Here is a 12,132-nt window from a genome sequence, read left to right on the forward strand (position 1 = left end):
GTTGACTAGATATTATTGCAGATTTGCTAGAAGTAGGCTCTTTCAGGTTTTAGAGTGTTTCATTCTCTATTACCTTTAATAATCAGATTTATTTGTATGTAATGATGTATCCCTGTGGACTTCTTTTTCCACAAGTACTTCCATTTTAATTGAGACTAAATGGTTAGTTTTATATTATGTTAACTTAAAGGGACAACCCAGTGGAATTTGTGTTCATAATGTTGTGTATTCATCATTTATATCATGTTCCAAAATACTTTTCCAACCCCAGAAGAAAACCCTCTATTCCCTAAGCATTTACCTACTAGTCCCTCCCGCCCCCCCAGTTTATGAGGGTATCTTTAGAAAGAGTTCAGCTACTACCAAACTTGAAGTGAAGCCAAGTGAACATGGCCTTTCAATTCATTTGCCAGCTTAGCTGTAATACTATATATAAATATAAACCTTATATATTTGTATATAATCTATAATATTTATATATAGTATATAATAAATTTAATTAATATATATTTACAGTATATAAGCATATATTTATATAAATACAATTAGAAAAATATGATTAGTGGGACCATGTGGCCATAATCATACACATAACATGTAAAAGCGCATCTGTACAACATTTTTAGGTATTTCTTTTTGTCTTTATTGCTAGTGTGGAGGCTTGAACTTAGGGCTTTTGGACTCTTGGCTCAACTGTCTTGCTCCTGGCTGGCACTCTACCACTTAAGTCATGCCTCTAGTCTTGCATTTCTTTTGGTTAAGATGGAGTCTTGAGGATTTCTCTGCCCAGGCTGGCTTGAACTATGATCTTCCTGTCGCAGCTTCCTGAGTAGTTAGGATTAGAGGCATGAGCCGCTAGTGTCCAAATAACTTCCTTAGATTCTTTACACTACTTACCTGAACTTGCAAGTACTTTGGTAAGCCTTTCTTAATCATCTTAAAATGCACAGTGCTTTTCAGAACAATTTTCTAGTGGTGGTATTTAGGTTTTGAACTCAGGTCTTTGTACTTGCTAGTTAGGAGCTCTGCTGCTTGAGACATGCCTCCAGCCCTTTTTGTTCTAGTTATTTTATTTTATTTTATTTTTTTGTCAGTCATGGGGCTTGAACTCTGGGCCTGGGCGCTCTCCCTCAGCTTTTTAGCTCAAGGTGAGCACTCTAACCCTTGAGCCATAGTGCTACTTTCAGTTTTCTGAGTGGTTTATTGGAATTTCACAGACTTTCCTGTATGGGCTAGTTTTGAACCTCAGATCTCAGCCTCCTGAGTAGCTAGGATTACAGTCACGAGCCACCAGCAACCGGCTTTTAACTTTTTTGTACTGGTACCCAGGACCTGAGCTCAGGGCTTTGTGCTCTGGCTTAGCTTTCTTGCTCACTGCTGGTACTTTATCACGAGTCACACCTCCAGTAAGTTATTTTGCTGGTTAGTTGAAGATAGAATTTTGCAGTTTTTTATGCTCAGGTTGATTTCCAACCATGATACTTGAGGTGTCACCCTCCTGAGTAGTTTGGATTATAGTCATGACCTAAACAGTGTCCAGCTTGTTCTGGTTACATTTTTGTATGTATGTGTGCTAGTATTGGGGCCTGAACTCAGAGTCGGGCTGATGTTTCTTAGCTTTTTTGCTCAAGGCCTGCACTCTGCTACTTGAGCCACAATTCCACTTTGGGCTTTTTGTTGGTTAATTGGACATAATTGTTTTACAAACTTTCTTGCCCAGGCTGGCTTTGAACTGCAATCCTCAGATCTCAGATCTCATCCTGAGTAGCTTGGATTGCAAATACATCTGATTACTTTTGAGATAAAATCCTGTTTGCCTAAGCTGTAATCCTGCTCTTACACATATTACTACAGCTGGAATGGCTGGTTCACACCACCTCATTCATTTTTTTATGGTTTAAAATGAGAGTCTGATGAACTTTTTTAAAAAAAATCTAGGCTGGCCTAGAACTGCCACTGGTGCAGACTAAGTCTTTTGAGTAGTTAGGATTATAAATAGGAAACACTGGTGTTGCCAGCTTTTCCTGGAATTTTTAATGTCAAGTTTGGAAAAAAATTGTTACTAACTGTATTTTTTAGATGACTTCTTATACTTCCAGGAATTAAATTTCATCATAAGTGTTTTTTTTCTTGGCTCTAAGTGTTAAGAAGAAGATTAAATGGAGACTTCACATGTCTGAGGAGTATTTCTTCTGTGAAGAGGTCTTGTACTTGCCATCAGAAACAAGCAAAGGAAAAAGGGCCATTTCTACCCTGTAACTAGATGTTGAGGTGGAGGTTCTGAGAAACAATCATGTTTTGGGTGGGTGAGGAGGCCATTTATGCCACTCGATGCACTGCCATCTGACTCATTTGCTTTCTTTTGTCCTGAAGTGACTGGACTATAGAGCAGTGAAAGACTAATTTTTGAGAACTATGTGCCTTTGCTGCATAGCCAGTGGAGCTTTGCATTGTGGGAGTGTGGGAGAGCTATAGGGTGAGGCTATGAGACTCGGAGAAGTGACCCTTTGTGTCTATCTGTTAAGCTCCAGCCTAGGCTGCAGTGTCAGATCCTTCCTGTAGCGTTGCCCTGGTGATAGACCACAAGTGGCACAGGTCCTTCTAGTTTTAGACAGGTGAGCCTTCATTTTTTAGCTCAGCTCAGTTGCAGTAGAAGTCTTTGTCTGTAGTAGCTTCGTTCAGGAAAGACCTCTAGAGTTTATTTCCCTGGTAGTTACCATCTGCTTTTTTCCTTCCCTGATATATGTAAAGAACACATAAAGTGTCCTATGAATTCATAGGAGCCTTTACTTTATTCAGAATAACCAACTCTAATTACATAGACTCATCAGTTCTCATCTAGTCATGTGACTGTGTGTTCTGTAAAGCTGTTCCCTCTAGCTCTCTTACTGGCAAGATTTGCTCTGTTTCTACATAGAGTGGAAGATTATTAATTTTTAGGATTAACAGAGTTTTGTTTTGTTTTTTTAGTCGGTCCTGGGGCTTGACTCTGGGCTTGGGCGCTGTCCCTTAGCTCTTCAGCTCAGGGCGAGTGCTCTACCGCTTGAGCCACAAGGCTACTTCCGGTTTTCTAGTGGTTTATGGAGATAAGAGTCTCACGAAGTTTCCTGCCCGGGCTGGCTTTGAACCTCAATCCTCAGATCTCAGCCTCCTAAGTAGCTAGGATTACAAGCATGAGCCACCAGTGCCTGGCTAACAGAGTTTTTTTTTTTTTTTTTAATAAGCTTATGTTGTACACAGGGGGTGAGGGTTTCATTGTTATATTGTTTAGGTTTCAGATATTTAGGAAGTTTATCTAAGAACCGGCTTGGGCTTTCTTAATTGAATATACCATTCCTCAAAGCAGGGCAGAGATGTCTGCACATTTCTAAGAAAACTGATAGACCCTTAGAGTTAGAAGAAAGCAACTTTCATTTTGAGAGATTGTGTTCTCAGGGGCTTCCTCTGATTTCTGTTTTTAACAGACATTCCTCATGTCTAGCTAATATATTTGGCTTTCCCAAGTACTGAGTTTTATTTTGTTTGATAGTTTTTTTTTTTTTTGTCGGTCGTGGGGCTTGAACTCTGGGCCTGGGCGCTGTCTTTCAGCTCTTCAGCTCAAGGCGAGCGCTCTACCACTTGAGCTACAGCGCCACTTCCGGTTTTCTGGTGGTTTATTGGAGATAGGAGTCTCACAGTCTCTCCTGCCCGGGCTGGCTTTGAACCGCGATCCTCAGATCTCAGCCTCCTGAGTAGCTAGGATTACAGGCGTGAGCCACCGGCGCCCGGCTTTGTTTGATAGTTTATAGTTGTTAAGATTCTGTGATATTGGTTTGTTAAAGCATAGATTCTCAGGAACAAATGAAATTAAACACCATACTGCTGCTGATTGTTCAAAAGTCTTTCATGCTTTGAGTCTGTCCACTATTAATAGTGTGTCTCATTACCTTCAGAGCAGGAAGACTTTTTAACAGTTGCAGAGTCACTGAAGAAAGAATTCGATAGTCCAGAAACCGCTGATCTGAAGTTTCGAATTGATGGGAAATACATTCATGTCCATAAAGCCGTGTTGAAAATCAGGTATTTGCATTAGTTCAGAGATGTCAAAAATTACTTACTTTTTGCCATTTCCATTTGTTTGTTTATTCCAAGGAATTGATAGTGATTAGCAATGTCCTTGGCAGTAGAGGGAAATGTCACAATGTAATTTTTTTTTTTTTTTTGTCGGTTATGGAGCTTAAACTCTGGGCCTGGGCGCTGTCCCTGTGCTCTTCGGCCCAAGGCTAGCGCTCTACCACTTGAGCTACAGTGCCACTTCTGGTTTTCTGGTGGTTAATTGGAGATAAGTCTCATGGACTTTCCTGCCTGGGCTGGGTTTGAATCATGATCCTCAGATCTCAGTCTCCTGAGTAGCTAGGATTACAGGTGTGAGCCACCGGTACCTGGCAATATAATATTTTAAAAAAGTATAATTCATTTAGTATCAGAGTTTTTTTTTGTGTAAGCATACACAGTAAGCATACATTGGAATTTCTAAGAAAAATAGGAGATATAAGTATTTGTCTACACTGTTCTTTAAGGATATTGGGTTGGAGCAATAGCTCAGTGGTAAAGCACTTGTCTAGAAGGTACAAGGCCTTGGGTTCAATTCCTAGCACTGCAAAATACATAAAAGATCTTGTGGATACTTGTTTCCATTGGAAATTTTATGTGGTTTAAAAAACTACAAAAGAGGGCTGGGAAGGTGGCTCAGTGGTAGAGTGCTTGCCTTACATGCCTGAGGACCTGGGTTCGATTCCTCAGCACCACATAAGCAAAAAGAAAAAAAAAAGCTGGAAGTGGCGCTGTGGCTCAAGTGGTAGAGCGCTCGCCTTGAGCTGAAGAGCTGAGGGACAGCGTTCAGGCCCCATGACCGGACCCTCTCCCCCCAAAAAACTACAAAAGATTGTCAGTAAATGTATGTGGTCTTGGTGTGTAGTGATTAAAGGTGCCTCTCATGTATTTGTCTGATTCAGCACCTTAATCAGGTAAACTTTGCTTCTGTTTTAGGTGCGAGCACTTTCGATCCATGTTCCAATCCTATTGGAATGAGGACATGAAGGAGGTGATAGAAATAGACCAGTTTTCCTACCCCGTGTATCGTGCCTTTCTCCAGTACCTCTATACAGACACGGTGGATCTGCCACCTGAAGATGCCATAGGTACCTCAGCCATATTGTGACTGGCCACATCATATGGTCAAGAATCTCCCTCCATGTGTTCTTAGATTAGTGAAATGTAAAAAGTTTTGGGTGGATTGGTTTTCACATGTTTTTTTAAAAAAGATTTGAAGCAATACTATTTATGGTTAATAGTTATAGACACAGTTCATTTGTAACTGGTTTTACTGAAATTTTAAAATATTAAACTAAGTTACTAATGGATTTAGTGTTTTGAAAACAAAATGAGGGGGAATTTTTTGTCTCCTCTTATGCTGTTATAGAAAGTGAATATAGAAGAGGCATGATTTTGGAGGTAGCAGAGATAGGTAGTAAAAACCTTTACTCATGCTGAGTGCTAATGCCTTCCACCTGTAATCTTAGATACTTGGAGGGAAGAATGGGAGCTTAGAGGTTCAATGCCAGCTGGGACATATTTGTTAGACCCCCTTTTTATCCAATAGCCAGGTGCAGCTGTGTGACAGGAACCCTAAAACAAAAAGGTCATAGTCCAAGTGCAAGTCAGGGCAAGAAGCATGACCACACTATATAAAAAAGAATTAGTACATAAAGGGAATTTCTCCCGAGTTAATCTGTTCACTAAAATAAGATATGTATGCTTATCAGTTATATGAAGTTACTATAAACTGCATTGAAACTTCTATACCTTTTGCTTTTAGGTCTTTTGGACTTGGCAACATCTTACTGTGAAACCAGACTGAAAAAACTTTGTCAGCACATTATCAAGCGAGGAATTACTGTGGAAAATGCCTTTTCCTTATTCTCTGCTGCAGTCAGATATGATGCAGAGGTAACCTAACTCGAAAAACAGCAAAGCAGAGCTGCCTGTAACTCACTTGTGCACGCCTTTCCCCTCTTCCTCTCATGTAACACAAGGAATGCCATGACTAGCTTCACCTCTGCTTAGGGTCTCAGTAAACTGACTGGTAATTGAGAAGTGAAATCTGGCCTTTAGTTCTCTGTTGTTGCAGAAATGATCGGTCCTCTGTTTCCATTCTTAAAAACTAAAGATGAAAGTCTGACTGACTGACGCCCTAGCAGTGTTCTGCAGTTGGAATATAAAGTGCTGTAGTTTCTAGGGCTTTTCTGTGGCCATCAGTGTTTCCCAAGGCCCACTTTGTTGTCTTTCCCATCTGTCAGAAATCCAAGATGCCCTGTGTTTGTATCTGTGTGCCCTGGATTTCTGTCATGTCTCCTTTAGAACTCATTGATTCCTGTGAAGGATTGGCTGTGGACTCTTTTGTTTTGTACTTCATTGACTTCTTAGTCTGGGATGCTCAGATCTCTAGAGAGTCTATGAATTAATGAGCTGGAGAGTCTGAAATTTTGTTTGTTGAGGGCACTTTGTTGAAGTTAAGCAGAACATGAGATTGTAAGCTCCTCATGAGCAGGACCTGGCCCCTCCTCATCTGTGTACTTTGGTGCTTGGCATGTGTTAGGCACTAGTAAGTGTTTATAAATATTGAATATTATAAATATTGAACTCTGTGAAAACAGTACCATCTAAAGGATGCAGTAAGGATAGCAGCTCACAAATATATGATTGGTTTTACAAGGTTGAGAGATTCAAAATGACCAGCTAATGGCCATGCACACTTAGCTTGTTCTTAGGATATTTTGTCATTTGATGAATAAGAATACTTGTTATTGGGAAATTTGTCAAAGACCCTCACAATAGCCTTTGAAGTGTAATGGAGGACAAACTTCACAACTATCACTTAGGAAGTAAAGTTAATCATTATATCTTACATTTTTAAAATGTATCCTGTTTTATTAGTTTGAGGTTCTGTTATGGTGATAAATATTTGATGAGGTCAAACATGGCTGACTTTGCAGCCCATGGAAAGATGTCAAAGTAAAGTGTTTCTCAGAGAAGAAAATGGATGTTTGTATTTTTCTCCTACCCTTCCTGTGACATCATGATCCTCTGTTAGAAATGCTATTTCTTTATATTCTTTTCGTCCCTGAGATAGGATTTTAATTCTGGTTGATGTCTTTTGTCTCCTTAGTGCTTGATTACCAAATCTTCCTTGTGCTTTCCACAGTTCTCTGCATTTAAACCTTTGCTCCTAGACTTTGCTGACTTACACCAGTCAGCAAACATTTTTGGCCCTTGATGGAAGTTTCTTCTTCACCTTGAGCTAAATTCTACTCAGAAACTACAGGAAAGGCTGTAAAACTGATTGCTTGCTTTGCTAGTTTTACACATTAAAAATTAAAGACTGCAGATACATGACTTCCTACTGCCTGTGATGGTGTGAACCTACTCAGCACTCAGAAATAGATGTTGAATTAGTAAACAAAAGAATAAATAAAGAATATTAAACACCTCATCATGAAGGGGTGCTGTTTAAGAATTTTATTAGCATATATTAGTTTTACATGAGGGGGTGCATTTCATTGACATACAGTGTACATTGATCAGAAATGAAAAGGTGCTTTTAAAAATATCTAAGACAGCTGGGTACTGGTGGCTCACACCTGTAATCCTAGCTACTCAGGAGGCTGAGATCTGAGGATCATGGTTCAAAGCCAATCCGGGCAGGAAAGTTAGATGACTTTCTTTGCCTGTGGGTCACAGTGTTAAGAAGATTGGGACTGTTTCTTTCTCACGTTTCTTTTCCGTAAAAATTGTGATTCCTCCAAGCCCTCTTTTAACAAGAAATTTTGAAGCAAATGTACCCCAACATGTATAGACGTAATTATGAGGATGTACAAAATACAAAAGCAACGTGGTTGCTGTGAAGCCTTGCACTGTGAATACATCATCAAGCTTTCTCCAAGTCTTATAAAGAAAGACCTGAAGGAAGACCACAGGAATAGTCTTCTAGTGCACACTAAGTAAATAGTACCTCAAGGGAGACCGTGGAATTGAAATACTGTCTGAAGACAAACAGCTCAGTATCAAATTGCAAAATGGTGAGATGTTTCCTCTGTTCCCTCCGACCTGCCCTGGGTTGTTCTCTTCATCTTTCCCTTGCTTCCTTCTTCCTCCATGTCTTTTTCGCTTCTCTCCCTGCCTTCACCCCCTCCATCCCTCCTTCTCCTACCCCTCTCTTTCCTTTTTCTCAGCAAGCTCTGAATATGTAGCTTAAATTGGCCTTAAACTTGTGGTCCTCCTTCATCGACCTCCTGAATACCGAGATCACAGACACATTCTACCATGCTTGGCTGAATGCTCCTGACATTTTGTTTTCTCTATATATTTGAGTATTAAGAGAAACAGTTGGGCATTACTGTTTCACCAAATAGAGAGCTTTTCAGAAAATCCTAACTTGCTGAGCATTTTATAGTCTATGTTTTTTTGTTTTTGTTTTATTTTTTATCGGTCATGGGACTTAAAATCAGGGCTTGGATGCTATCCCTGAACTCTTTTTGCTCAAGGCTAGCTCTCTATCATCTTGAGCCACAGTGCCAATTCCAGTTTTCTGGTGGTTCATTGGAGATAAGATTCCTATAGACTTTTCTGCCCTGGCTGGCTTTGAACCATGATCCTCAGATCTCAGCCTCCTGAGTAGCTAGGATTACAGAGGTAAGCCACTGGCATACAGTATGATTTTGTTTTTGGTAGAGCAATAAATATGAGCCCAGGAATCGAATTCTAAAATTGGTTTAGATCTAAGTGTCAGGAAACTTAGAACTGAAGCCAGATGAGAGCATTTTCTCACTTATTAGTGGTCCAAGTTAAATGTTTCCTCTGGTGATAAAAATTGCATGTCGTAAAGGAGGAAGCACCTTTTTTCTTTTTTTGTATCTTTTTCTTTTTTGCGAGTCCTGGGACTTGAACTCAGGGCCTGGACACTGTCGCTGAGCTGCTTTTACTCAAGGATAGCACTCTACCACTTGAGCCACAGTGCCACTTCTGTTTTTTTCTGTTTATTTGATAATGAGGAATCGAATCCAGGGCTTCATGCATGCTAGGCAAAGCATTCCACCATTAAGCCACATTCCTAGTCACACATATGTATCTTGGAAAAGCCAAAACTTCATTATTTGGACTGTTGTGTATGTGATACGATAAACTATAGGCTTGTGGTTTGGGTTTTATAATAGCAAGTTCGGACGGAGGTAGGTGTATTTGGAGATCTTGTGCCATCTGGAATGTATCTTGGGTGGCTCTAACCAAGATGACTTACCCATCAGATCTAGCCCAGTGGGCTTCCAAAGAAGTGTTAACATGTGCCCATTTTTTTTTTAGAATTGGATTAGAACTTCACTAAAGGCTGCACTAAAATTTCAATATGAGAATATTAACACTATCAGTCTTCTGTGTTTTATTACTAAAGAAAACTGTGGAAAGAAAATGCCACAATAAGCATGAGTGTGCAGGTATCTTATGCCAACTTGGATTCCTTAAACTGTATGCCCAGGGTGTGTGTGTTTGTGTGTGTATCTCAATAGATAGATAGATAGATAGATAGATAGATAGATAGATAGATAGATAGATAGATAGATAGATAGATTAGTTCGATTTTTGGCTTTTTGAGGAAACTACACTGATTTCCATAGTGGCTGCACTGATTTACATTCCCATCAACAGTCTGTAAGAATTCCTTTTTCCTCTGCTTCTCACCAGCTCTCTACTTGCCTCACCAAGGTTTGAACTAAGGACCTACATGCATGCTCCGTTTGCTTGTTTTTGGCTGGCACTCTTCCACTTGAGTCATGACTCGAGGCTGCCTGGCTTTTGCTGGTTGTTTTGGAGATGAAGTCTTTTGGACTTTTCTGCCCAGGGTGACTTCAAACCATGATCCTCTGAACTTTAGCTAGAATTACAGTAGCTAGAATTATAGGCATGAGAACTGATGACTGGCTAGCATTTTTTTTTTTTTTTTTTGGTTTGATGACTGCCATTGTGACTGGGATGAGCTGGAATCTCAGTGTCATTCGCTCAGGATGTCGAACATTTCTTATTGGCTATTTATTGTTCTGAGAAATGTCTGTTTAGTTTATTTGCCCACTTATTAATTAGACTTGTTCTTTTGATGTTTAATTTTTGGAACTCAGTTACATATTCTGGATACTGGTCCTTCGTTCAGTCCTTCCATAGGTGGTCTTTTTACTCTTTGTTTCCTTTGATGTGTAGAAGCTTTTTAATCTAATGCAGTCCTGTTGTCAGCTTTTGCTCTTATTTTCTGAGACATTGAAGTCTTTTCAGAAAGCCATTTCCTATTCTTGTGTTTTCAAATATTTCCATTATGTTTTCTTGTAGTAGTTTCAAAGGTTCAGGTCTTAGACTATGGTCTTTGAGCCATTTGGATTGATTTTTATACAGAGTAAGAGATAGTTGTTTGGTTTTGGTTTCTAAGTATGGCTATCTAGTTTTTCCAAAACCATTTTGAAGAGTCCGTTTTCCAACAATTTTTGGCCCTCTTTGGCAAAATTTAGATGCTGAAACTGGTTCAGCTTATTTTTAGGTAATCTTTTCCATTGATCTAGTGTTTTTGTGCCAGCACCCTGTTGCTTTTGTTACAGTTGATCTGTAGTATAATCTGTAATAAGGTATTATAGTAGGTCAAGCATGGTTCTTTTTGGTCAGGATTGCTTTAGCAATCCCAAGTCTTGTGTGCTTTTCTGTGATTTCAGGATCGATTTTTCTATTTCTGTGAATGCCGTTGGAATTTTGGTATGACTTGGATTGAATAAACATTTTCATAGTATTCTGATCCATGTACATGGGAGAGCTATCCATCTTCTAGTGTTACCTTCAATTTTTTCAGTATTTCACAGTTTTCGTTGTAGATGTCTTTTCACTTCCTTGGTTAGATTTATTCCTAGGTATTTTTGGTGGGATCTTTGGGATCTCTTAAGAATACGATTGTATTATCTATAAACAAGGATAATTGGACTCCCCCTCCCTCCCTGCCATTTGTGTCCCTTTTAGTTCTTTCTTTTGCCTACTCTCTGGCTAAGCAGTTAAGCACTATATGGAATAAGAATGGTGACTGAGTACCTTTGGCTTGTTCTTCATTTTAGGGGAAATGCTTTAGTTTTTCCCCATTGATTGCCATGTTAGTGATAGGTTTGTTAGATATTATATTGAGCTGTGTTCTAGCTTCTTCAGGATTCAGATGGTAAATATGATTATGGGTTGATTGGCCACAATCATCCTATGTCAGTCCTGTGGAGTTGGGATGACAAGCACACACCAGCAGTATCTACCTTATTTGTTGAATAGGGTTTTAAATTGAATTAAGGTTTTCTTTGCCTTTTGTTTATATTGCAGATCCTTCTTCCATCCCCATGGGTTCTTAGGTTTGCCCTCTTGATGATGGCCAGAATTCCTAGAAGTTGTGATGATGGTAACTTTTTACTCAAGTTGTTCTTCAAATTGTAATCCGCCTGATTTCTGTGTTCTGAGTAACTGGGATTATAGGAGTAAGCCTGGTCTGCTGGTTTTGTTTTTTCAAAACAATCAATTTCCTTACTCAATTTCCATCCATGTTGTTAAGTTTCTCATCCAAGAGTTGAATTGTGTGTTAAAGATTTTTTTTCATATTGTTTACCTGGCATTTCACCTATTTCTGTCATTGGGTTCAGTTACTAAGGAGTTGAGTTTTTGAGGAGTCATATTGCTTTTTTTCTTCATAATTGTGTTCTTGCCTTGTGTTTTGCATGTATGTTGGAACATGTCTTTCATTATTACTTAGAGGAGAGAAAATAGGCAGCAATAACAAAATCAACTACTCATTGTTTTTCCTGGTCACACTTTTCAGTGGTGCTTTGTCCTGCCTGAGACATCCACCTCTCCTTGTAGCCATCAACCTGAAGTAGAAGTGCTAGTGTCTCTAGTATGCTATTTGTCTGACTTGCTTGCATTCTACTTTGAACTTTTTTTTTTTTTGGTGCTGGTTCTGAGGCTTGAATTTTGGGTCTGAGTGCTGTACCTGTGTTCCTTTTTGCTCAACGTTAACACTGTATCATTTGAGCAACA

The 12,132-nt window shown here is 39.3% G+C and overlaps 1 protein-coding gene across 5 annotated transcripts in view; it reads left to right on the top strand.

The window, feature by feature from the left end:
- Positions 1-12,132, top strand: part of Rcbtb1 (RCC1 and BTB domain containing protein 1) — a 53,702-nt gene that overhangs the window by 36,131 nt on the left and 5,439 nt on the right. For 4 of the 5 annotated variants that reach the window (XM_070000171.1, XM_070000174.1, XM_070000172.1 and 1 more), the window contains exons 10-12: positions 3,933-4,059; positions 5,029-5,180; positions 5,858-5,988. In XM_070000171.1, the coding sequence (XP_069856272.1) occupies positions 3,933-4,059; positions 5,029-5,180; positions 5,858-5,988 (410 nt within the window). Of the gene's footprint in view, positions 1-3,932; positions 4,060-5,028; positions 5,181-5,857; positions 5,989-11,424; positions 11,501-12,132 lie in introns of all 5 variants that reach the window. The other variant, XM_070000175.1, reaches the window with a different exon arrangement.

Source organism: Dipodomys merriami, unplaced genomic scaffold (assembly GCF_024711535.1).
Source record: "Dipodomys merriami isolate MVZ:Mamm:240054 unplaced genomic scaffold, mDipMer1.0.p SCAF_56, whole genome shotgun sequence".
In the NCBI taxonomy this organism is placed as follows: domain Eukaryota; kingdom Metazoa; phylum Chordata; class Mammalia; order Rodentia; family Heteromyidae; genus Dipodomys; species Dipodomys merriami.